This window comes from Microtus ochrogaster, chromosome 4, assembly GCF_000317375.1.
Source record: "Microtus ochrogaster isolate Prairie Vole_2 chromosome 4, MicOch1.0, whole genome shotgun sequence".
In the NCBI taxonomy this organism is placed as follows: domain Eukaryota; kingdom Metazoa; phylum Chordata; class Mammalia; order Rodentia; family Cricetidae; genus Microtus; species Microtus ochrogaster.
The window spans coordinates 44,115,494-44,138,984 of record NC_022011.1 but is presented as its reverse complement, the minus strand read 5'-3'; the positions used below and the strand labels follow the sequence as shown (position 1 = coordinate 44,138,984).

Genomic DNA, 23,491 nt, shown 5'->3' with positions numbered 1-23,491 from the left:
ACAGAGACCTCACACACAGGTCTGAATGGCCATGGAGGCCTCACACACACGTCTGAATGGCCACGGAGGCCTCACACACACGTCTGAATGGCCACAGAGGCCTCACACACGTCTGGGCAGCCACAGAGGCCTTGTAGGAAACAAGACTTTTGCTGCTCTGAAATCCCAAGCCACGCGCCATCATGACTAGAAGGATCATGGCAAACATCTGCGAGCATTTCTCACATTCGAGTCCCTGACCACCTTTCTAGGACACAGATGTGGACTCTGTCTCCCATCATCTTCTGTAACCCAAACTGTCAAAAAGTGTTCTCAAGTTTCCAGCGACTTTTCTTCTGATGATTAAAAATGAAAATAGCCTGTTGGGGTGGGTGGGACACACCTGGAACCTTACCAGTTGGGAGGTAAAAACAGGGAGATGCTGAAGGGGAAGCCAAACTGAGCTATGAGTTCAAGACCAGCCTTCCTAAAAAACCAAGGGCTGGGGATGTAGCATGCTGGAGGGAGGCGTGCCCAGCACAGGTCAGGCCCTGGGTTTGAGCCCTGCTATCACAGAAGAAAACAGTGCAAGAACCCAAATCCCAGATGTAAACTTGAAAAACACAGATGGAACAGATTCAACGCAATACCCATCAAAATCCCAGCAAAATTCTTCAAAGACCTGGAAAAAATGGTACTCAACTTCATTTGGAAAAGCAAAAACCCAGGATAACCAAAACAATCCTGTACAATAAAAGAACTTTTGGGGGCATCACAATCCATGACTTCAAACTCTATTACAGAGCTACAGTACTGAAAACAGCCTGGTATTGGCATAAGAACAGACAGGAGGACCAATGGAACCTAATAGAAGACCTGGACATCAATCCACACATATTCTAACACCTGATTTTTGACAAAGAAGCAAAAAATATCAGATGGAAAAAGGAAAGCATATTTAACAAATGGTGGTGGCATAACTGGATATCAACATGTAGAAGAATGAAAATAGACCCATATCTATCACCATGCACAAAACTCAAGTCCAAATGGATCAAAGACCTCAACATAAAGCTAACCACACTGAACCTCATAGAAGAGAAAGTGGGAAATACACTTAAACGCATTGGCACAGGAGATCACTTCCTAAATATAACCCTAGCAGCACAGACCCTGAGAGAAACAATTGATAAATGGGACCTCCTGAAACTGAAAAGCTTCTGTAAAGCAAAGGACACGGTCAACAAGACAAAACTACAGCCTACAGAATGAGAAAAGATCTTCACTAACCCCACATCAGACTGAGGTCTGATCTCCAAAATATACAAAGAACTCAAGAAGTTGATCATCAAAAGAACAATTAATCCAATAAAAATGGAGTACAGACCTAAACAGAACTCTCAACAGAGGAATCTCAAATGGATGAAAGACATTTAAGAAAATGTTCAACATCCTTAGTCATCAGAGAAATGTAAATCAAAACAACTCTGAGATTCCATCTTATACATGTAAGAATGGCCAAGATCAAAAACACTGATGACAACTTATGCTGGAGAGGTTGTGGGGAAAAGGGAACATTCTGCGCTGCTGGTGGGAATGCAAGCTGATACATCCCCTTTACGTCAGTGTGGCGATTTTCTTAGAAAATTAGGAAACCTTCCTCAAAACCCAGTAATACCACTTTTGGGTATATTTCCAAAGGATTCTCAATCGTGCCACAAGGACATGTGTTCAACTATGTTCATAGCAGCATTGTTTGTTATAGCCAGTATCTGGAAACAACATAAATGCCCCTTGACCAAAGAATGGATAAGGAAAATGTGGTACATTTACACAATGGAGTACTACACAGCAGAAAAAAATAACGACATCTTGAATTTTGCAGGAAAATGGATGGAGCTAGAAAACATTATTTTGAGTGAGGTAACTCAGACACAGAAAGACAATTATCACATGTACTCACTCATAGGTGGTTTTTAAACATAAAGCAGAAAAAAATCAGCCTACAAACCACAATCCCAGAGAACTTGGACAATAATGAGGACACTAAGAGAGACTTACATAGATCTAATGTACATAGGATGTAGAAAAAGACAAGATCTCCTGAGTAAATTGGGAACAAGGGGAACTTGGGGGAGGGTTGAAGGAGAGGGAAAGAGGCAGGGAGGGTAACAGAGAAAAATGTAGAGCTCAATAAAAATCAATAAAAAAAAGAAAAACACAGATGGATCAATTTAAAATACCATGTATTACTTTAAAACAAGCACCTAATGCTTGTTTCAGGAGGTTGAAGTAGGAAGATGGCATGTCTTTAATCCCAACGCTTGAGAGGCAAAGGCAGGCAGAGTTCTGTGAGTTCAAGGCCAGTCTGGTCTACAGAGTAAGTTCCAGGACAGCTAGATCTGTTACACTGAGAAACCCTCAAAAAACAAAAAACAAAACAAAAAAAGCTTAAGTGTCCTGGGTTCAATCCCCAGTACCACAAAAGGGAAAAAGAAAAGTCATTTGTAATCTTACCAACTTAAAATGCATTTAGTTAACATCTAGTTCATTTTATACTAGCTGTCTTTTTTTTTAAGATTTATTTATTATGTATACAACATTCTGCCTCCATGTATGCCGCACACCAGAGGAGGGCGCTAGTTCTCATTACAGATGGTTGTGAGCCACCATGTGGTTGCTGGGAATTGAACTCAGGACCTCTGGAAGAGCAGCCAGTGCTCTTAACCACTGAGCCATCTCTCCAGCCCTATACTAGCTGTCTTTACATAACTGAGATCATATTTCATATTTCTCTTTTACTTTATATACTCATTTTCCTGTGTTAATAGAACTGCATCCTGTGCCAGGCAGTGGTGGCACACGTCTTTAATCCCAGCACTTGGGAGGCCGAGGTAGGTGGATCTCTGTGAGTTTGAGGCCAGGCTGGTCTACAAGAACTAGTTCCAGGACAGGCACCAAAGCTACAGAGAAACCTTGCCTTGAAAAATCAAAACAGACAAACCAAAAAATCCCAAAAAACAGAAACCAAAGAGTGGCTCACAACCTCTAGAAACTCTGGCTCCAACAGATCAGTGCCTTCTTCTGGCCTCTTCAGGCACCTGCATGAACATGGCACATACATACATGTACATGCACACATGCACAAATAAAAATAAAAACCAAAGTTAAAAAAAATACACAGAGAGAAATAGGAGGTAAGACTGGAGATGTGAGCTTGGTTGGCTCTCAGTGAGAGGGAGAGAGGACGGTCTGCAGTTAACCTTGGAAGACTTGCGAAAAGGAGAACAAATAAACTAACGGGAGAGATGGGAACGCAAAGGAGGCTTTGTTTGTTCGAAAGGTGTGAGAGACCAGAGCATTGATGTGGGCAAAAATAAACAGAAGAGAATCCAACAGAAAGGACGACAGGGAGACTGCCTCCCTTCTGGGGATGGGGGGAAAGGAGCCGGGGCATGCAGCACCTGACCTGACGGGGGAGGGGTGGAGGGCAGTGAGCAGTGTTAGTGAAGGCAAGAAGGAGCTGTGTGTCTCCCCAGAGACCAACAGAGTGAATTCCTGCATGTTACCATTTCTGGACAGCTCTAAAAGCCAATTTCAAGTGAAATCAGGAAACCTGGGCAGATTTTCATTTTATTTTGTGAGACTCGTTATGTAGTGCAAGTTGACCTCAAGGTTGCAATGCTCCTGCCTCAGCCTCCTGGGTGCTGAGATTAGAGGGTCACCCCTGCACCTGGCTTTCCCTTCATCTCTACAGGGTTCTAGGGGTAGAATTCAGGTCAGGCCACTCAGCCATCTCTCCAGCCCTACAGTTGCCCCACCCCAATTAATCAGTTAATTAATTATAGTAAATGAAATCACTAGGGCGTTATAATTCTATCTGTTTCATTGAAGGTTAGCATGCCCATGCTCCAAATGCAAACACAACTGGTTTTTGTTGTTGGTTTGAGATCTAAATGATATATTCTCTCTGTGCCTTAGCTCCATACCTTTCACCTGGGAATGACTGAGCTCTTGGGAGACTCTTGGGCTTTTTAATTTTTTTATTTATTCATTTTGGTATTTCAAGAAAGGGTTTCTCTGTGAAACAGTCCTGGAACTCACTCTGTAGACCAGGCTGGCCTTGAACTCACAGAACTCTGCTTGCCTCTGCCTCCCAAGTGCTAGGATTAAAGACGTGCACCACCACTGTCTGGATAATTTATTTTCTGAGATTATAATATTACCTCATTTCTCCCTTTCCTTTCCTCCATCGAAACCCTGCCAAATATCCCTCTGGCTCTGGTCAAATTCGTGGCCTCTTTTTTTCTTTAATGTTGTTACATACAACTGTTTTTTAGAAGCATAGGCAAATTGGGAAAATGTAGAGCAAATGTTTTTTTTATGAAATAAAATGATTAGCTTTAATTGCTGATGTGTTCCAATGTCGCTCCATGCTTCTACTAGGAAAAGACAACAACAAAACAAGACAGAGAAGAGCACTCTGGACCCACTCTGGGGAGGACTCAGCCGCTCTTCTCTGCTGTCTCTGTGAGGAGAGCTCGGGCGTGTGCAGGAGCACGCACAGAATGTGCGGTGTGCACGGTGTACTGGGCTTCTGTTAAAGCCAGCAGAGCAACCTCAGCTGACTGCAGGACTCTGCCCCAGACAGGATCCTGGCTCCCTACTCCAGCAGAAAGGCGCGCTTCCCTGCAGCTGCCTTGGTGCCGTGTCGCAGTAGGGGACAGCAAGTGCTCTGCCACTGACCTACACACAGTCCGGCCCTCTGCTTTATCTGAACTTAACAAATGACTCGGGCTGAAGGTATCTTTTGCTACCAGTAATTGATTTAAATGCAGTGGAAGACTTTGCCCTTGAGACGTTCTGATTGGGGAAGGTAGTGAAACAAGCCAAGCCCAGGTGTCCAAAGTCACACCAGCCGCAGTGACTGCAGTGTGCTCCCTCCCCACGCTCTCGGAGCATATATTTGTCCAGGGTATTCTTAACAGCCAATCCCAGCCCTGCCCTATATTCTGTAATCCAATACCAAAAGGGAAAGATGGATTAGAGCCCATTTTAGCACCAAGAGTCAGTGGCCCAGGCTATTTTCTAGCATACAATCCCATCTCCGCCTCTACTCTGCAGATCTCCTCTGTGCAGAGAGACCAAGAGCCATCTAGAGCTGGTCAGCCATTCAACCTCCATCCACCTCGGGCCACACAAGCACAAAGACCTGAGCCTGAACCTCGGCAGCCACATACAAAGCTGGGCACGGTGGCATGTATTTGTGATCCAAGTGCTGGAAAGATGTAGATAGGAGGGGCTGGCTGGGGCTTGCGGCCTGTCAGTCTTGCTTAGGTGAGCCCCAAGTCCTAGTCAGAGACCATCTCAGAAAGACGGTCAGCTCCTGAGGAACAACACCCAACACTGTCCTCTGATGTCCACGTTGCCCACACACACCCAGGAGGATACACGCACTGGCACGCTCTTACGTCTGTACCTGCTCACGCTGTCATGAACTAGAGTGTGGTTAGGGCTGGGGCTCCGCAGGAAGCATTTTTCAGGCAGGAAAGCAGGTGCAGAGTTGCAATTAAGATGGAGGGTAGAGGAGTGAGGGACAGACCAACTGGTGAGTGGGAGGATGGCGCAGGGCAGCTCCCTTCTTGTCCGGCACCTCCATCCCTGTCCCATCCATGACATCTCACATGGCATGACAATTTGGCAAAATGCCCACACAGAACCTTCTGGCACAGACGAGTGGAGTTCTGTGATCTGTGGTGGGCCTCATAGCTGAAGGGGGTGACTTGTCCAAGGGTTCTCCAGTCTCGCACTGCCCCAGTGTTCAGAAGACCCAGTTCAAATCCTGCAGCTTAAACAGAGCTCAGAGGTCTTCCCGCAGGACCTGCTGGGGAGACCTGTCTTCATTCTTGAAGGACAATACAGGTGAGCAGTGGTTGTCCTGCAGTACAAGCCTGCAAACCAGATGGATCAGGAAACTCTTCCCTTAGTCCTCACACAGATGCAGCGAGGACTGTGTGGCTGTGCAAATGCAGAGACACAAGCAACGCTCAGGGAAGAACAGCGCCCGCCATCTTAGAATGCACTGCCTTGCTGGGCTGTTGTTTTGCCCTGGAGACAGATCCAGGATCTTCTGTATGATAAACTCATGTTCTACCCCCAAACTGTACCCCAACACACACACTATTTTTTTCAGGTTTTTTTTTTTTTGTTTTGTTTTTTTTGGTAAAGACAGAATCTTACTATGTAGCACTGGCTATCCAAGAACTCACTATGTAGACCAGGCTGGTAGATCTCTGTGAGTTTCCAGGCCAGCCTGGTCTACACAAAGAAACTGTGTTAAAAAAATAAAATAAAGGCAGTGGTAGCGCATGCCTTTAATTCCAGCACTCAAGAGGCAGAAGCTGGCGGATCTCTGTGAATTCAAGGCCAGCCTGGTCTACAAAGTGAGTTTTAGGACAGGCTCCAAAGCTATAGAGAAACCCTGTTTCGAATAACCAAGATAGATAGATAGATAGATAGATAGATAGATAGATAGATAGATAGATAGATAGATAGATAGATAGATAGATGTCGATCTGCATGCACTGATGGGCCCTCAACAGTTTGTGGTTGTTCTTCTGTCTGTCTTCGCAGCGTCCAGATTGGATTGGGGAGTACATCTTACATCTATATGGCCAGAAAGTGACAGACTCACGCTGAAAAAGCTCTTATGTAACATCCTTGTTTTGAAAAAAACAAATTGGAGATTACACTGGACCAATCACTTGTCATCAAAACTGTCTGTAGTTTATCATCCACGCGACACCAGGACCGAGAACAGTGGTGCTGGTCACCAAAGCCGGCCGCAGCTTACCATCTGTGCGACACCAGGACCGAGAACGGTGGTGCTGGTCTCACCCTGAGCTTTACTTTGGCTGTGATTTATTTGGAGAGGAGACACTGTGGTTTTAAGAAAAGATGTGTCATGTAGGTTGTCTAAAAATAAAGTGTATTAACTTCACTTGAAAAGAAAGAAAAAAGGAATAAATAATGTGGTTTTTCTTAACATGGGACTGTGACAGTCTTCAGACGATGCCCCCCACTTACCCTATAAACAACATTTACCTAAGATTTACTATTTGTATCTCAACTCTACTTGCAGATGCAAGAGAAACCAAAAATAGAGACCATAAATCATCAGTGACTGCAAGAACATGATGCCCTCTGCAACTGCTGAGTGGCCGCGGCCCAGCCCTTTACATTTGATTCTGGGGTGGTAGGGAAGGGGAGGGAAGAATGGGGCCCGAGGGTGTGAAGCTGGGTTGATGATGACTTGATTACCGTGGTGAGCACACCCAGATTCTGCATAAGACTTGGATGCCCAGCCGGGCGGTGGTCACGCCTTTAATCCCAGCACTCAGGAGGCAGAGGCAGGCAGATAGATCACTGTGAGTTCGAGACCAGCCTGGTCTATAAGAGCTAGTTCCAGGATATATATATATATATATATATATATATATATATATATATATATATGGCTTGGATGCCCAAGGTGATGACATCCATGACATGGGCTGCCTGCCAGATCCTGAGAGGAGTGCATGCCAGAGAACGTCTGCCATTGGGAAGCAAGCCCTAACCAAGACCGAAAGGGTACCAGGCCAAGTCAAGTTACAGAAATGATTTCACTTTCTCTTTCGAGAGACATCTTCCTTACATTTTCTGGTTTCATGAGGTTGAGATCCAAAAGTTCAAGAAGGTCTCTCAGACTGAGGATGTCCCTGGGGGCATGGACACAGCTCTGGCTTCAATAATTAGCACCAAAAATAATAAGAGACACAATAATAAGTAAAATAAAGAGAGTTACCTTGTTCTTCCTATGGCTGCCTAAACACAGTGTTCCTTGGATAAAGGGAACATTATAAAAATACACACAGGTGGGAAGATCAGCAAGAACCAGAAACTACAACAATTCCCATTTTCTTAAAGCCTTATTTTGATACTTTGAACCAAAAAAACAAAACAAAAACAACAACAACAACAACAAAACAAAAACAAGGAAAGCCTGGGCAAAGGGGCCACACCTGTAATCCTAGTTATTCAGCAGCTAAGGCAGGAGGATTGCAGATCCCAGGCCTATTAGGAAACGTACTCCAAGTCTCAACACGTAAAGGGAGGCAGGGCAGCTTAGTGGCCCAGGGTTCAGTCCCTAGCATTACGCATACATGCACACACCGGGAAAAGAGAAATGGAAAAAAAATAACAGTGCCATGGGAGGCAGTTTATGTTTGTCCCTCTCTTGCAGCACCAGCAGGGGCGCTCATGTACCAATGTCCATTTGGTCTCCAGTCTGAATGCATTTCACTGAGGTCCTTTCAGCACAGACGCTCTGTAAGACAGCGGAACTGAGATGTGGCCAGCAGACACATTAGTAGAAGTGGCATCTGTATTTCCCAGAGAGCAACATGAGGGGGAAGTACGCTCTGAAGACAGGGAGATGGAATGGAGTGCTTCCTTGGATCTCAGAAATCCAGAGTGGATCAGGCAGTCCAGTGCATTTAAAACAGGGAATGAATCTGCCCCCGGGGAATATCTTGGCCAGGGGGTGCTACTAACTGCCTACAATCTGGTCCAAATACCAACAGTACCAAGCTGAGAGCTCATCTGATCAAGGACTGACAGTCTTTCTGGAACTTCAATACAGACTTTTATAGGTATCACACTGACATGACAGGGAAGCTCTGAGAGGCAGGAAACAGTCTCCCACCAAGAACAAGTACACAGAAAGCTCCGGTTTCGGGAGGATTACTTCCTTTTCCTCAACCCTTACATAAGATACCAGGAAAAGTGGGGCTGGAGCGATTAAGAGCATTTGTTGCTCTTGCAGAAGACCCAGGTTTGATTCCCACAGAACGGTTCACGATTGTCTGTAACTCTGGTTCCAGGGCATCTGAAAGCCTCTCCAGCCTTTGCAGACACCAGGCACACGTGTGGTGCATAGACATATACACAGAATACCCAGACACATAAAATAAAAATAAGCAAATCTAAAAATATCTTATAAGATTAAAAAGGAAAAAGATACCAGGACAAAGAAACATCCTATTTGGGTTTGGGCTTACGATCTAGCTCAGGAAAAGGTGGGGCTCCAAGGAGAGAAGATGCTGGCAAGCCAAGAGAAAGGGCGGATGCTCGCTTCCACGGAGTATGCAGCCAGTCTTCCATCTCTCAGAGATCCTTCCTTAGCTTAGCAATGGTACTGTCTGCCGTGTCCGGTTCCCTCACCTGGCCAATCCCACCTCACTCCTATCTTCATGTTCTTTCCTTTGGGCTCTAAGGTCACGATCTTCACAGCTGAGGACACTTAAAATTACTTTCCCTGCATGTCTTCTTCCAGAATAAACTGTCCTCATGAGCCTTTGCTGGGTTTCTTCCTTCCCTATAAAGCACTTGCAGACACCGGGATTGGTGGGAGGTGGGAACCATCTTTGGCTACATAGTGAGCCCTAGGCCAGCTGGGCCTTTTATGAGACCCTGTCTCCCAAAACCCAGGAGAGGAAAACCAAGCAACTTGTTACTGTTTTGGTTTTTTTGATGCTCTCAAAAAACCGGTTAGGCCGGGCGGTGGTGGCGCACGTCTTTAATCCCAGCACTCGGGAGGCAGAGGCAGACAGATCTCTGTGAGTTCGAGACCAGCCTGGTCTAGAAGAGCTAGTTCCAGGACAGGCTCCAAGCCACAGAGAAACCCTGTCTTGGAAAACCAAAAAAGAAAAGAAAAGAAAAAAAAACCCGGTTAATTCCGGCTCAAGGTGTACACCACCATTCTCCCCCAAAACAACATTTTTTTCAAAGTTCCTATGCAGATATTTTATTGTTTTTTTCCACTTGAAATGATGGAGGCAGAACTCTGACTCTACATCAGCCGTATGTACTTCCCCAAGTACCTAGGCAGGACTGGAACATTCTGCTGGAGTATGCAGTGGAGGCTGGGTGCTGAGGTGGTCAACTGGGCAGTGGGAAGGTGGCAGAGACTGCCTGTGGAAAGTCTCCACACTGTGTGACTGGGCTGAGACTCTATGCCCAAGACTGCTTTGTTGACAATGTACCTTGGAGCTTGGGAAGCTGGCTCGTTTTGAGATGGCTGAATTTGGCCTATCTCAAATACTTGATTTTTTTTTAAGTAAGTAATTTATTTATTTATTTTTGAGGCAGAGTCTCACTATATAACCCTGGCTGTCCTGGGACTGCCTATGTAGACCAGGCTGACTTCAAACTCACAGAGCTCCATGTGCCTCTGCCTCCCAATTGCCAGAGATTAAAGATATGTGTTACCACATTGAGCCCAAATATTTGTTTTTAACCTGTAGTCAAGCTCTTGCTTACTGCTCACATAATCAGCCCTAAAATGCTGCGATTTATGATTGCTTATCAGAGAGAAAGAAAAAATTAGTGGCCAGAGTCTGCACTTGCTGTTAGGGGGCTGGGGTATGGTGGATGCAACATATGTCTGATGGCCCCTTCCTCGTTCCTTTATAGAATGCAGTTCTCCTAAGTGATGTCTCATTTTATACTGAATCTGTGGTCTGATTTTCTACAGCAGACACACTAGCTGACTTTGTATCCATGGAAGCTAAGACCATCCTAGGGCCACGTGGGCAAGAGGCTACAGCAAGAGCTGATGACCCTTGTCTGGTGGCAAAGGGATTTCCACCTTCCTATTCAAATGGGTAGGGACCAATCCATGGAGCAGCCGGCACAGTATATGAAGACCTGAGGTATAAACTCTCACTAGAGCTCCCCAGTGGCTACCCTTACAACGCTCCCACCGTGAAGTTCCTCACACCCTGCTACCACCCCAGCGTAGACACCCAGGGCAGCATTTGCCTGGACATCCTCAAGGATAAGTGGTCCTCACTGTATGATGTCAGAACCATCTTACTCTCTACCCAGAGCTGCTAGGAGAACCCAGCATCAATAGCCCTTTGAACACACACGCTGCTGAGCTCTGGAAAAAACGCCAGTGTTTAAGAACTGCCTGCAAGAGACCTATTCAAAGCAGGTCTCCAGTCAAGAGCCCTGACACAATATGTCCAGCTTCCCTTTGTGTTGTCTTGTTTCTTAGATGGTCTGTCCTCTCCTTGATTTCCAAGCTGTGGTGTTATTTTTATTTGCTTTTTTTTTGGGGGGGGGGTTGTTCTAGACAGGGTTTCTCTATAGCTTTGGAGCCTGTCCTGGAACTCACTCTTGTAGACCAGGCTGGCCTCGAACTCACAGAGATCCGCTTACCTCTGCCTCCTGAGTGCTGGGATTAAAGGTGTGCACCACCACCACTCTGCTTTATTTGCTTTTTAAATTAAGTCTGCTTGAGCCTTTACAATATATGTTAAATAAATACATGTTGATTGTTTTTGTATAAAAATTTATTTGGAATTCTGATAGAATACAACAGCGGAAACCACAAAAACTTAAGCAAAAAAAAAAAAAAAACCATACAGAATAATAAATTTGAGGAAACCGAGAAGACACAGTGAAAGCCAGGTAGATAACTGGGAAGAAAAGAAAGTCTGCGCACCATGAGGTGGAACAGCCAAAGAAAGGAAGCTCAATCCCAGCACTGGAGAGGTGGAAGCAGGTGAATTTCTGTGAGTTCGAGACCACCTGGTCTACAAAGTGAGTTCTCTGTTTCACAGAGAAACCCTGTCTCAAAAAACCAAACAACCAATCAGTGTCTAAGGGTAAGCTAAGTGGTAAACTCATGGAGGCATGACGGCTTCATCTTAAAGCCCCAGCCTCTACGCCTGAACAAGGTGAGTCTGCAGGTGGGGTTCTATCTTTATTGTGCACATGTGCCTGTTGCGTTCACGGCACAGCACACAGAACTCTGGCTTGGGGGCCAGCACTCTCATCTGCTGAGGGCAAACAAGCTTATAGGTTAAAGACCACAGTGTGAAGTGCGGCCAAATCAGAGCAACCCTTTGCCCAGTTCCCATGCTTCTTTTTTCTCCCGAGAAGAAGAGTGTGTCTCTGGATGCCATCCTGGTTATGCTAAAAACTAAAAGTTAGTTCAGAAGACATGGCAGGGCTTGATCACTCGCTGCTCCTGAAAACCAACACCTTTAAGTTCTTCCCTTTCTTTGGGCTGCCAGGTAGAAGCAGCTCCGTTCCTCCTGCCATTACAGTGAGACCAGGGGATTGTGCGACTGGATTAGAACCAGGAGAAAATCCCACAGATGCTGTATCTCAGCTCAGCGTAAGCTGCCTTTCTGCCCCACTGCTGCAATCCTCATCCAGGCTCCTGCTTGTCCTTGTGAGTCTGCTGGCATGAAATACGAGTATAGTGCTGCCTGCTCCCAAGACACAAAGAAGGAAAAGGCCTGGTAAGGCGATCCACGCAACAGTCAGAACAATCTGAGCCCCTACTCTGGATGAGGGTCCAGTCTGGGGCTTTCTCAATGCCTCCCAGAGCCAGGACCCCATGGCCTGATACCATGCTCACCTAAACAAAACCTGTCCTTCCTGACACTGAAACATCCACACTTCCTCTTCCAAGCAACCACGAGCAATGAAGTCAGCACAGACAGCTACTGATCCTAATACAAGGGAAGCACCAGGAGGTGAACAGCCCTCAAGTGACCTGCTACAAAGCCTCCTCGCTGGAGAGTGGAGCTCGCCCCTGAGCTGAAGAGCTGTTGCTGGCTCTAGGTCACTGAGAATTAAGCTCAAGGGCCTGTGAGTGAAAAGACTCAGACACTGCCCGACAGATGAGCCTCCCTGCTGGCTGCTCTGGCAGGGCCTAGCTGTCAATGTCAGTGTCTCCTTCCTCCACTTTCCCACCCCCTCATCTGACTGTCCCCAATAATTTAGGTCATCTAATGCCCCCAGCCTGCACCTCCATCATAACTTCTCCCTTTGATGCCCCTGCCCAATGGCTCTCAGCACATTCTTGAGACAATACATAGGTGCCTAGGGAAGCTAACGTTCTCCCAAATCTGCTGTTTCTCTTGCTCTTCATCTCCCAGAAGGCTAAAGAAGTCCAGCACCCCTCCAGCTTCTCTGCGTTTCTTCTTCCCCAGCCCAGCTATACTGGGTCCCTCTTTTTTGCCAACCTCAGCTCTTCCAGTGCTTTCCACTTGGGCCCACTAATACCACCTTCTGCTCGGCTAGCTTCTCCTTTTACAGGTCTCCTTGTCCTCACCTACTTCCCATGGATCCCAACATTATCCAGAGTCCCAGTGAGGCAAGGTCACTGCTGTGCTGCCACCACTGCCCTGGACCCCACAAGAACCGGTTCTCCCTGGGTTTAGAGGTACAGGCCTAGAACCCCAGCATGGTGGAGGTCAAGGCAGGAGGACCAGGTTACTCATCTACCACCTTGCTGCACAGCTTCCAGCACCAATATTCTGTCTATATGGTGATTGACAAACAAAGCACTGGGTTCCAGACCCCTTAGAGGACACTGAGTGAAACTCAGGTGTATCCTTAAGTTTTCTGACATCTCCACAGGCCACCATAGAAAGATTGGCTTCTGGAGACCAATCGAGCCTGTACCTTCACAACTAGGCTCTGTTGGGGGTTTGTTCTTACTCTTGATTGGTGTTTTGGTTTTCTTTTCTTTTTTTTTTTGGTTATTTATTTATTTTTGTTTCTTTGAGACAGGCTTTCTCTATGTAGCCCTGGCTGTCCTGGAACTTGTTGTATAGACCAGGCTGTCCTCAAACTCAGAGATCTGTCTCCTGAAAACTGGGATTAAAGGCCACCACTTTAAGCAGCGCAGCTTGTGTTTGAACTTACATTCACTTATTTGTGTATGTGGTAGGTGGTAGGTACTTGTGTCACAGCATACATGTGACAGCAAAGGACAAACTGGGGAATTGTTTCTCTGCAATACCAGATGGATCCAGTCAGTGCTGTGATCTGTCACAGTGGCTGAGGAGTCCACCACTCTATTCGATGAGCTCATGACTAGAAAAGGGCAGACCCCTTGGTGCTGGCGTCCTGAGCCCCTGAGTGCCAGTGAGCTTTACTAGGGTGGATAGCTAGGGGCCTGAGAACTGGAGGCTCAGAACCGCAGGTGTCAAAACCAGGGACTTACAACTCTCCTTGCTCAGGTTAGAGTAAGCTCTAGCCCTTCCAAGTCGGAGGTCTAAGGCCAGCTCCTGGCTGGAGATGGACATCTCTAGGTGCTCAGGTTAGAGTCTTATTGCCCTGGACTGGTGTGGGAGGTCCTTCTGCCTATGTGTTGCTTTTATTGGTTAATGAATAAAGAACTGATTTGAGCCTATGGCAGGGAAGAACAGAGCTAGGCAGGGAAAACTAAATGGAATGCTGGGAGAAAGGAGGTGGAGTGAGGAGAAGCCATGGAGCCGCCACTGGAGATAGACGTGCTGAAACTTTGCTGGTGATGTACAGATTAATAGAAATGGGTTAAATTAAGATATAAGAGTTAGCCAATAAGAAGCTAGAGCTAATGGGCCAAGCAGTGGTTTAATGGATACAGTTTCTGTGTGACTATTTCGGGGCTAAGTGGCCGGGGACCAACAGGCAGCACCCTCCTCCAACACTGGGCTTTGAGTGCTAGCAGCCCTGCAGCGGGAGTCACAGCTGCAGAGCTCACTGCAGGTGCTGGAACCCTCAGCTCAAACCACTGATGCTCTTTGAACGCATCCAGCAACCAGGACTTATGGCCTTGGCTCTCCCCAGGCTCTCCCCTTCCAAAGTCTCCGCTCTCTGATCTCCCCCGCCCCCTCCCACTTCTGCAGCTGTAGCTTAGTATCTCATCTCAGCTCCCAAGTTTCTGGTCTTTGCTGCTCTCTAGACCTTGACTACTTTGCTGCTGCTGCTGCTGCTGCTTCCATTACTCCGGCTAAGAGCCCAGGCTCTCACCTGTCACCAACCCAGTCCATGACAATGACCACAAGTGGGGCCTGGCAGGAAGGGGTACACACTATAATCCTGGCACTGGCTGCAGGCAGGAGGATTAGGAGTTTGACGCCATGGCTGGCTAACCATCAAAGCCAAGGCTAACCAGAAGACAGAACATAAACACAGACTGCTGGGAGGAGGCCTTTCTGGGCCTAACATTACAATCCCGGGGTTGGGTCACAGGAAAGCAGTTTCCTGGACTGACCTGAAAACAGAGAGAGGCCGTACCTCACATGCTGTATACAGACTGATCAGAAAACAAAGGCTTTGCTTGCTTAAAGAAAGCCGGAAGGTGGGCATGAAGCTTCACAGAGCTTCTACTGTCCGCAGCCTTGTTTGGACACAGCTCGGGGGTTCCAATCACAAGCCTCACTTCTGCACCAATCACAAGCCTGTCTGGACATGGCTCATCAGCATTCTGCCCACTAGCCGCTGGAGAGGGACATCCCCTCCATCCCTAACTGAGAATAGCTCACCGAGGGTCGTGTAGAGGTCACAGAGGCTTCTCACAGCAGCACCCATTTCCTGCTCTTCCTTGCAAGTTGTCTGGAGACACGGTGCCTAAAGCAACGCCTCGTGAGGTAGACTTTCCTCAAGTCTCTGTGAACTGTTCAAAGCATCTGGGCTGCTGAGAGGCTGATTGATTGACAGGGGAAGGGTGGACACTTGCTCTTAACAGCTTCAAATACTCAGAGGAAGCATACTAAGGATGCTTACCATAAGGATACATTTGGAGTTAGCATTCTCAGCAGCATTACCTCTGGCCAAATGCCCCTAGGAGAGCTGGGTCCCTCTGGTCAACTTCAAAGCTGACATCCTGAAAACAGTTCTCCGAGGGCAAGCTCAGGACCACCAGGGCTGCTGAACTCCCACAGGTAACTATAAAATTAAGCCTGACCGCTTAGCTAAAGAAAAAGTACCTCATAAGCTACCAAGCACCTGTGTGTCTCAAAAGCCAGCGGGAAAGCTATTCAATGGACAGCCAATACAATAAAAACAAAAGATAGTCAATATACTGCAGACGGACAGATGGCTGCCGCTCACAACTGATGGAGACAGAGGGAATCTGTCTGCCCCTAAAACCACTGCTGTGGGAAATTCTGCCCCAACTTAAACTATAAATCACATCATTATAAGATGACAACCAGTTCAAGCAAGGAGGATGATATCCAGAAATAAGCACAAAGTTAGGCATAGCTGGATGTGGTGGCACACACCTATAAACCCAGCTGGTAGGGAGGCTGAGGCAGGGAAACAGCTGTGAGCCACACAGGGAGACACCATCTCAAAGTTAAAAAGTAAATGATAATAAATGAAATAAACTGGGAACGAAGACACAATGAGATCATCCCAAAATATTTTTTACAGTCAGGCAATGGTGGCGCACATCTTTAATCCCAGCACTTGAGAGTCAGAGAGAGGCAGGTCTCTGTGAGTTGGAAGCCAGCCTAATCTACAAAGTAAGTTCTGGGACAGCCAGGGCTACACAGAAAAACCCTGTGTTGAAAAACCAAAATAATAATAATAATTAATATACTTTTCACATTTTAAATAAATGTCTAAAAAGACATGAAATCATAACTATTATATCAAGAAAGTTATTTTTATTTTTAAAAATATTCAAAGGAAGGAGAAGGAACAGTTGAGCCTAAGAATTGAGTTTAGCCTGGAACAAATAGAAAGATCCTATCAAAGAATGGAAGGAGGGGGGAGGAGGGGTAGGGGAAGAGGGGAGCAAGCCTTGGCAGGGGATTTGTAGAACTTTAGCCTCAGACACTTGAGGAAAGGGGAGCTGGTGAGGTGGTGCAGCAGCTTTGTAGGCTCTTCAGAAAGTTAAATTCTGAGGGCTGGCAAGACATGGTGGAAGAGTGGGGATTGAACTGGGATTGAACTGGGGTTATCAGGTATGGGACAAAGCACCTTTATCTGCTAGGCACGTAGGTAGCCATATGATAACACACAATCCATCAATCCTAACCCTAGGCACATAGGTAGTCATACAATATCATACAATCCATCAATCCTAACCCTAGGCACATAGGTAGTCATATGATACAGCCACACAAACATCTGTGGGTATATGTGAGCGAAACAGCTCAGTGTTAAATGTGCTTGTCACGAAGCCAGATGAGCCTAAATTTCCAGGACCCACATGGTGGAAGGAGAGCGCCAACTGTGGACTTCCACATTTGCCATGGTATGCATTTACACACATACACACACAAAGTAAAATAAATAAGTGCGGTAATTTTTTAAAAATTTGTGGGCGATTGCCTAACTGGAAATAACTCAAAGGTCCTTGATCTGGAGGATGGAGGACATCCATATGACAGAGCAGTAGTCAGTGATGAAAAGCACAAACACCAAACACACACAACACAGCAATAAAGGCAATACACTATGCAAAGGAAGTCACTTAGGGAAGACAGGGAAATTACTACAAGGGAAGTTGTGATAGGTCTCACGTGGTCCTGGCTTGCCTTGAACTTTTCATGCAGTTTAGTGTAGCCTAGGACTTGCTGCAATCCTCCTGCCTCTGCACCCTAGTGTTGAGATTGCCAGCATGTACTACTACCACACTGGGTGAAAGAAAGTTTTTAAAAATGTATATATGGACCAGGCGGTGGTGGCACACGCCACCAGCACTCAGGAGGCAGAGGCAGGTGGATTTCTGTGAGTTCCAGGCCAGCCTGGTCTACAAGAGCTAGTTCCAGGACAGGCTCCAAAGCTACAGAGAAACCGTGTCTTGAAAAGCAAAACAACAACAACAAAAGTATATATGTTGTGTATACATGTTTGTGTATGTACAGCTGTGCGTGAAAATACATGTTTGTATGAACAACTGGAGCCAACATTGGTGTCTCCTGTTATTCCTATCCCCCTTAACTTGTGGAAGAGTTTCTGTACCTACAGCTCAGATTTGTAGACTGCCTGGCCAGCTCGGCCCAGGGATCCAAGTGTTTCCTCTACCCACTCCCTTTGAGCTAGGGTTACAGACACACGTGACCACGCCTGGCACTTTTACCTGGGTGCTGGGATCTGAACGCAGGTCCTCATGCTTGCACCACAGGCAGTTTACCACTGAGCCATCTAGTCCCAGAAATCACATTTTAAAAGCTGGGTGAGGTGGCGCACACCTTCAGTACCCACACTGGAGGCAGAATCAGGAGGATCTCTTTGAGTTCTAGGCCATCCTGGTCTATATAATAAGTTTCAGGACAGTCAGGGCTACACAGAGAAACCCTATCTTAAAAAAACAAGACAAAAGAGAAAGAGCTACGTGTTCTATCCTATTGACATGTATTCTAGAAGGAGCAAAACTAAAGGTAATGGAAAAAATTCAGTGGTTGCCAGGAGCTGAGAGTGGGAGAAGAAACTGTCCACAGGGAACAGCATAAGAAAATTTATAATTTACTGGGGTTTTTTTTTTTTTTTTTTGATGATAGGGTTTCTGGTGAGGCTGGCCTTGAACTTACAGAGATTCTCCCACTGGAATTTTTGTTTGTTTGTTTGTTTGTCTATCTGTTTACTGAGACAGGATCTTCCAGAGAATGTGCATTTGATTCCCAGCGTCCACATTTGGTGACTCACAACCAGCTGTAATTCAGCCCAGAGATCTGACGCCCTCTCAGGATTCCACAGGCACCTATACACTCAGGCACACAAAAATAAATCTTAAAAATAAAGTTAAAAGGGGCTGGAGAGATCCCTGAGAGGTTGAGAGCACTGGCTGCTCTTCCAGGGCACCCAGGTTCAATTTCCAGCAACAACATGGCAACTCATAACTGTCTGTAACTCTAGTTCTAGGGGATCCGACATCATCACAAAGACAAACGAGCAGGCAAAATATGAATGCATATGAAATAAACATAAATTATTTTTTAAAAAACTGGAAACCATAGCCCTGGGTTAGTAAGATGGCTGAGTGGATAAGGGTATTTGCAGCCAATCCTGACCTGGGTCTGATCCCTGGGACTCACATGGTGAAAGAAAAGAAATGATTCCTGAAAACCCTCTGACCTCTACAAGCCTCAACGGCACACTTGCCCCCAAACAAGTAAATAAATGTATTTCTAAAATTAAAGTCCTGAAACAAACAAACAAATAGAAAGATAAGTAAATAAATAAATAAATAAATAAATAAATAAATGGCCCTATAGATTCTGGAGATGGCTCAGCTAGTAAACCCTTGCTGGACAAGCAGAAGGACCTGAGCTTATCCCCAGTAAAAAGCTGGCACATGAGCACAAGAACCCATAATCCCAGCAGGCACAGGGTCTGAATTTTCCCCACAATTCTAGCTAAGTCTATTTCCTTTCTCATTAGTTATTGGTACAGCATTAACTGGGTGCCAGCCCCAAATCATGCACTGAGGACAGACATAAGAACAAGACACCTATACTCTCCCCTGAGGAAACTTACGGACTGGTTGGGCAAGACCGGCATACACAAGCGCAATACAATGAGTGAGTGCATCCTGAAGTGTGCTGGGGAAGTAACAGAAAGCTTCCCAGAGGGCTGGCTGTCACAATCGTGTAACTATTTTGCTGTGGTTTTGTTGTTTGTTTCTGAGACAGGGTCTCACGATGTAGCCCTGGCTGGCCTGAAACTTTCAGAGATCTGCCTGTCTCTGTCTCCCAAGTACAGGAACTAAATAAAGACCATGCTTGCTTGGCACAGACCCATGTTTAATTCAGTTTCCAGCTTGAAACGCCCATAGCTCGAGCAAGCTCTAAACAAATGTCTGTAGAATAAGTTGCCAAGTCGACCCGTATCCTCTTCTGCCTACAGTTGTGGGCTATCTGAAGACGCTCAACTCTGAAGGGACTAGGAGGGCACTGGGACAGGTACAACACAAGTGTAAGACTCTTCCTTAGATTGGGGCAGCCTACAGGGGAACGCAGGGTTCAAACTATGTTTGTTTACTTTGATCCTTTCTTTGTTTTGTTTTGTTTTTTGAGACAGAATTTCTCTGTGAAACAGTCCTGGAACTCACGCTGTAAACCAGGCTGGTCTCGAACTCACAGAGATCTACCTGCCTCTGCCTCCCAAGAGCTGGGATTCAAGGCCTGTGCTACCACCAACCGGCTACCTTTATTTCCTTTTATTCATATTCTAAATGACACTGTTCATTCAGCAAATGTGGGCCTCCCTCAAGCGAAATAACAAAGAAAAACAAGCAAGATCATTTTTTACTTATGAACAGCTGACAGTGACGGTGCTGGCTAGTCTTCTGTCAACGAGGCACAAGCTGGAGACACCAGAGAGGAGGAGGTCTCGATTAAGAAAATGCCTCTGATCTGGGCAGCGGTGGACGCCTTTAATCCCAGCACTTGGGAGGCAGAGGCAGGCGGATCTCTGGGAGTTCGAGACCAGCCTGGTCTACAGAGTGAGTTCCAGGATAAGCTCCAAAGCTACACAGGGAAACCCTGTCTCGAGGGGGTGGGGGAGCAGCTTCAGGTGTAGATGTAGAGTGCAGGGTAGAGGCCTTGGGGTTCAATCCCCAACATTGCTTAGAACGAAGCCCTCCAGAGGCTGAAGCAAGGGGATCAGTACTTAGCTAATCCTCAGCTGCCCAGGTTCACCTGGGCTACATGAGTCTCGCGACTGCTAAAAAGAAAAAAAAAGCCTCTTTATTTCACTCTTATTGCTGGAAGAAAAAAGTTGAAGTAGAAACCCCACCAAAAATTAGGAGGTAGCATTAAAATAGGATTCAAGATGCATTTTCCTAAAGCACACGCCTAACTCAATTGTCACAGAAATAGAAGCCTGTTCACACATTCACAAGGTTTTTTGTAAAATTGCGTTTATTTTTGTACACCATGGTTTCACTTTGTTTCAAAAGAAATTCTGGCCATATTGCATACTTTTTTTTTTTACCTTGACACTTACTTCTAAAAGAGACAAGGCAAGGGGTTATGGTGACACCTATATAATCAGGGGTCTTGGCAAAAGGATGCAAAGACCCTACTTCTGAGCTGGGGATGGTGGTGCAAGCCTGTATTCCCAGCATTTTGGTAGACTGAAGCAGGAGGATTAACATGAACTCAAAGCCAGCTCGCACTGGGTAGCAAGTACCAGGCTAGCCAGGGCTACAAAATGAGACCTTGTCTCAAACAAACAAACAAACAAAAAAAGATGGACGGGGTGACACACACCTATAACCTCAACATTTGTGAAGCTGAGGCAGGAGGATTAAGATAAATTTAAAGCCAGTGGAGGTTACACAGTGTCTTCTGGCCAGTAGCTTGGACTACAAAGACTCTGTCTTGTGTGTGGGGGTGGGGGGGTGTTCTATAATAAGTATTTTATTTTCGAATTAGTATTCAAATATAACACCTGGACAGAGTGAGGCATGACATTCCACCTCACACCTCTAACCCTTGAAAAGGAGATAGTAAGAGGAAACCATGTACACAGAAAGCAAGGGAATTATTTGCAAGAAATTAGTTGCAAGAAAATGGATACCAGGTTTTAAAAAAATTAATTAGCAATGATTTCACCAAGTCATTTAACTGCTCCAGCCCTCAATATCTTTCCCATGGGTGAAAATGAAGATGTTGACATTAGCAAATCCCTATGGATCCTCGCAGCCTTAAACACTGACTTCCCTCAGCAAACAGTTCAAGTAACTTTGGGTGCTAGTGTGAGCATTAAAAAAAAAAAATGTCCACTTTAGGTTTTGTTTTTGTAACAATTTCTTCTGATATATCCAAGCAGGAAACGCTGTACACGGCTAGATTCCACCAAGAGTGCTGTCTATATATACCACTCAAAAAATAAGGGGAGGGCAGCTGCGCCGCTCAACAGTTATGCTGTATGGGGGGGGGGGGCAAGCTATCCTAAGAGAGGCTCACTGGAAAAGGAAACTGTAAATTTCCACCTCTCCTACAGGGAAACGGCACTTTCATTTTCTCTTATTCTAAAAAGACAGCAAAAGCCACACAACCCTCACACGTTTTCATTATCAAAACGTGCCAAAATATTGAAGAGGCACTATTTTTCTACCTAGGTCACCCATCTTATTTGAGAACGCCGTTTTTAAATACCCACAAGACACTCTCACGTCGACGCTCACCGTTCAATAAAAATAAATAAAAAATAAATTGAAAAATGTTTGCTGGGCCTTTCACGCAAACCCATAAACAACCATATCTTTTCCGCAGCGACGCCCGGGGCCGAGCCCAGCAAGCAGCTCAAGCAACGAGACTGCAGACTGCGGCGCTGGCGGGGCCACTCCTCCTGCGACACTCTGAAGCTCCCTTCTCCCTCCGGATTTCGAAGGGTTCCGGACCCCGCTAAGACCCCGCCCTTGAAGTCCAGCCCCGGGAAGGGGAGGCGGAGAGAACCCCGCGGCCCCAGTCCAGCGGGAGCAGCGCCGCAGGAAAACCCTGCGTCCCCTCCCCAGCTGGCAGGAGTAGCCCGGGCGGCGTGCGCCCAGCAGCTCCCAGGTGGGTCTCTGCAGCCGGGGACAGCGCCCTGCTCTCCGGAGAGGGAGGCAGGGAGGGAGGAGGACACAGGCCAGGCTTCGTTCGTCACGATTCACGAGGGAGGGTGGGAAAGAGGGAGGGATTGGAGACAGGGGGAAAAGGGGGGGGGAGCGGAATCAGGAGCTCTGAAAATGCAGAAGGCAAGAAAGGGAGACGGGAGAAAAGGAATGAGTGGAGAAGAGTTGGGTGCAGAAGGGTGATGCTGCAGAGGAGGCTAACGGGCTGGAGGGGATAAAGGTGCGGATGGGGGAGGGAGAGATGTGGTCTGGGGTGAAGAGGCAGAGAGAGGGGACGGGATGGGATGAAGGAGACATGGCGTGATGGAGATAAAAAGGAAAACGGGATGTTTATGAAGGCGAGGTGTAAGGTGGAGGAGGGACGAGATGAAAATGAGATGGAGGAATAGAGACTGAGGAGGCGTCTAGGGTGAGGAGGACCGGGGTGAAGAGGGGATCGGGGAAAGGCGTGAGTCAGGGAAGGCTGCTGGCAGCAGGAAGCCAGAGGAGCTTCCCTCCTGGGCGGGCGACGCCTGGCTAACGGGTCCCACCGGCCAGCACCCCGATGCCACTTACTCTCTCCGACCACCGCCTTAAGGCCAATGGGGGCCATGGCGTTGTGCGAGTCTCCGGGCTCCGACGCTCCTCCCGCGACACCGTCACCTCCCCCGGGCCGCGCGCCCCACTGTCTGCAGCCTGTCGCCCCGCAGCCGCACTGGGGACCGACTGACGCGCGGACTCGGCGCGGGGGCGCGACTCGGGCCAGAGCGAGGCTGCCTAGCGGCCACGGCGCGCAGGAGGGGCGGGACGGCAGGGGCGGGGCTTCGCGTCAGCCGTCATCGTCACCCGCCGGCTCCCGCCAATCGTAGCACGGCCCGGGCGTCAAAGCCCCGCCCTCTAGGATGCGGATGGGCTCCAGGCGCATCCTCCCCTGCACTTTACGCGCGCTCCCGGGGCTCAGGGTCCTAAAATCCCCTGCATCAGCTCTGCGCTGGCAGACAGGCCATGGGAATCTCCGGAAAGCCAACCTGTGATGCTCTTTCTGCTTTCTGGGAGCCTTCCATTTTCTCCTGCCAACGGAAATAACTCCGAGGGCAGATTCTTATTAGGTGAACCCATTCCTGG

The 23,491-nt window shown here is 47.0% G+C and overlaps 1 protein-coding gene across 2 annotated transcripts in view; it reads right to left on the bottom strand.

The window, feature by feature from the left end:
* The window catches only part of Stxbp1 (syntaxin binding protein 1), a 61,313-nt gene extending 38,137 nt beyond the window's left edge, over nucleotides 1-23,176 (bottom strand). Inside the window, exon 1 of one of the 2 annotated variants that reach the window (XM_005346032.3) lies at nucleotides 22,943-23,176. In XM_005346032.3, coding sequence (XP_005346089.1) covers nucleotides 22,943-22,979 — 37 coding nt within the window. In that variant the 5' untranslated portion in view covers nucleotides 22,980-23,176. The remainder of the gene's footprint in view (nucleotides 1-22,942) is intronic. The other variant, XM_005346033.3, reaches the window with a different exon arrangement.
* Nucleotides 23,177-23,491: the final 315 nt, after the last annotated feature.